Source organism: Cucurbita moschata, unplaced genomic scaffold (genome assembly GCF_002738365.1).
Source record: "Cucurbita moschata cultivar Rifu unplaced genomic scaffold, Cmos_1.0 Cmo_Scf00038, whole genome shotgun sequence".
Classification (NCBI taxonomy): domain Eukaryota; kingdom Viridiplantae; phylum Streptophyta; class Magnoliopsida; order Cucurbitales; family Cucurbitaceae; genus Cucurbita; species Cucurbita moschata.
The window spans coordinates 1,475,783-1,479,094 of record NW_019268554.1 but is presented as its reverse complement, the minus strand read 5'-3'; the positions used below and the strand labels follow the sequence as shown (position 1 = coordinate 1,479,094).

At 37.8% G+C, this 3,312-nt stretch overlaps 1 protein-coding gene across 3 annotated transcripts in view; it reads right to left on the bottom strand.

Moving 5' to 3' along the window:
* Positions 1-1,401, bottom strand: part of LOC111432419 (FAD synthase-like) — a 6,521-nt gene extending 5,120 nt beyond the window's left edge. For all 3 annotated transcript variants that reach the window (XM_023069288.1, XM_023069289.1, XM_023069290.1), the window contains exons 1-2: positions 1,236-1,401; positions 353-458 (exon numbers count right to left, since the gene is read on the bottom strand). In XM_023069288.1, coding sequence (XP_022925056.1) covers positions 353-453 — 101 coding nt within the window. In that variant the 5' untranslated portion in view covers positions 454-458; positions 1,236-1,401. The remainder of the gene's footprint in view (positions 1-352; positions 459-1,235) is intronic.
* Positions 1,402-3,312: the final 1,911 nt, after the last annotated feature.

Here is a 3,312-nt window from a genome sequence, read left to right as displayed (position 1 = left end):
AAAAAAAAAAAAAAAAAAAAAAAAAAAAAAAACTTGGAAACAAAGGCCAATGTATGTTTCAAGAACGAACGCATGCTCCACCTGTCCATTTCCTATTTGATGAATCCCTTCAAATAAATCATTTTCCCAAGTTCAACAAACATCTTTCACATTAAAACTACCAACAGTTACATAGGTGGAAGTGTAGTAAATCAAATAATTAGAAGGATTTCATAAATTATGAGTTAAAGTCAAACATAAAGCTTACAATTTCACTTTTTAGAATCGAAAGTTTCAACGGAACCAACGAAAACAAATAAAAATAAGAACATCCCACCAAACAACCAATACAAATCCACAAAGAAGTACTTACGAATACAAAGCCAAAGCTCTCTTGACAACATAGATTGCATTATTGTACTTGGTCTTAAGCCTTCGATCGTTACAATTTCTGATTGCTTTGTCGATCTCCATGCCCTCTGTTACATCAAACTCATTTTACATTACTTTCAATTGAATGAAACTAAACACAAACGAGTCTAAAACAGTTTTTTCCACCTCTGGAAATCCCACAAGATGGCCAAAAGGGGAGCTTTCGCTCGTTTCCAAACATATGCAACTTCTCTTAAATGAATTAACCAAATGGACATTCATCAATTGAACTACAGAAACATTCAAGCAAATCTCCTAACTTCTGTATTTCGAGCAAAAAGGATTGGGAATCACACAATCATCTCTTGTTCTGGTGCAAACAGGCCAGAATCTTTAGGGACTTTATTCTAGAATCGTTCAGGTGGCAGATGGCATCGATTCAACTCCAACCCAATCGATTTGGAATAACAGAAGAAAGACAGATGAAATTGAAACAGCATTATTCAAATGGAAGAAATCAATGAGAAAAACGGAGATTATACCGTTAATCAAAATAACTACTACAAGCAAGGAACTGAAAGCGAATTGGATAATCCTACTTCGACTGATTCTCTAATAAATAACGAAGAAAGGATATGGAGATAATTCCATGGCAGCAGAAACGAAATTTTCAGCCGAGATCAGAGAGGTATACAAATGCCGGTACATCCACGTTCGAATCAGAACAGCCAAAACATAAACAACGTCACAATTTTCCACAGCCTTTTTTTTTTTTGGTTACAATTCGGCCATTGTTACTAAATTCATAAAAACAACTGCTCCATTCTCTCATTAGACAAGTCCTAGTTTATGTTTTTCAAGTAAGAAGAAAGTTGAGAGAATACCAGTAACAACAAGAGTAGAAAATCAGTGCAGAACCGAGCGGCAGCGACAGGAGAGTGGCGGCGGTGGCAGCAACAGAAGAGAGACGACGACGGCGGCGGCAACAAGCTGCTGAAACGGAGGAGGAGACGGCGTGAGGAAGAAGACGAAAGAGGTAGGTTTATCCCTTCGTTTATTTATCTTTATTTAATTTTAAAAACTGTGGCTGACTTTTTTTTTAATCATTAAAAATAATATTTTAGTTTATTGAATAATGTTTATTTATTTTTATTTGTGCATCTCACGTAATTCTAGCAAATATAATAAAAATAATAATAATAGATAATGCTTTATTTATGTCATAATTCATGCTTCTTCTTTTTTAAAGAGTAAATTTAAGTAAGAATAAGTTTCACATATAAAAGTATGTAATTATGTGTACAAAAAAGGTTGAATTTGTAGGGTTTTGTTACATTTGGTTGATTTTGTGTAGAAGCTCGGAAGGGTATAAGTGTCGATTTTAAACCTTTATTCAATTTTTCAATAGTTCGAGACTAGTGAAGCAAGACTTGTAACGTCAATAACTCATTAAATATCTAATGCTTCTATTAGACGTCTGTAAAGAAGATAATTTATGAGATCTCACATCGATTGGAAAGAAGAACGAGTACCAGCGACAACGCTGGGCTGCAAAGGGAGTGAATTGTGAGATCTCATATCGATTGTAGAAAGAAAAGAAGAAGAAGAATTTCGTAATCAGTGGAAGAAGAAGAAGAAGAACAATTTCCTAGTCGGTAATTCCAACGGCCGATTATGCAAGAACAATTTCCTAGTCGGCCGATTCTGAAAATTTTGCATAATCAAACACAGTTTCCCTTACCTTATAAATCAAAATTAAAAGAAAAAATTACTTACGAATCAGTAACCAATCAGTGAATTTGTTATATTCATTATTAATCAAAAACTTTCCATAAACGACCACAGGTTGGAACCACAATTTGAACCTCGTCGAAGTTAGTAGAAGAAGAAAATTTTCCTAATCGGTAATTCTAACGGCCGATTCTTAAAATTTTCCATAATCAAACACACTTCCTCTCAGCTTATAAATCGAAATCGAAATCAAAATCAATAACCAACAATCAACAATCAACAATCAACAATCAAAAACTCACTTACCAATCAGTTCGATCCTCAGAATGTCTTTCGTTACCTCTAGACCGATCCAGTATCGTATTTACGGCTACACATCCGCCGCTTCCGGCGAGCAACCCTATCAAGTTCTGCAACTCCAACTGCGCTATTTCCGCCGTGAGATCTCTGTTTCTCCGCTCTCCGGAGTTACGTACCTTCAAGAAACTGCACCGATTCTACTGAGGAATCTTCTGTTCCCGCTCCGTCTGCAGGAACTCCATGATCCGGTGTTCCTCCAGGTCTACGTCGCACAGTTGCTGTCCTTACTCAACGTCCGCTCCCCCGTACGCGAAGTCATTGCTGAGCGCATCGTGTCGTACACCCTCCTAGTGGCCGGCGGAAACAGAGAGACGAGTTTCCACACGGTCTTGGAGCTCGATTACATCCGACTGATCACCTGGATGGAAGAAAACCACGGATTGTTCCAGGGATGGAGCTATGACAATGCAGCGGGGGAGGAGACGGCGATTCTGGAAGAAGCTCGGCCGGTTACGGAGAAAGTGGAAGAGATGGGGGATTGCAGTATCTGTTTGGAAGAACTGAATGGGAACGGAAATGGGAATGGCGAAGGGAAGAAGAGGGAGGAGGTGATAAGGATGCAATGCGGGCATGTGTATCATGAGTCATGCATCTTCAAGTGGCTTCACCATAACAGTTCATGCCCCTTGTGCAGAGCCCCATTGTGAAATTCTTCATTTCTTGTGGGTCTCATTTTAATTACTCATTTTTTGAGGGGCTCATTTGCAATTACTCTGCTTACATGTAATATGCCCCCACTGCTGCTTGTAGCATCATTGACACTAATAACACTAATTCTTTTTTTCTTTTGAAATCCGTGCGCATATTTGTTTTATTTGATTGGGTATAAAACTCAAAATCTTTGTTTGTAGGGTTAAAAAAAAAAAAAAA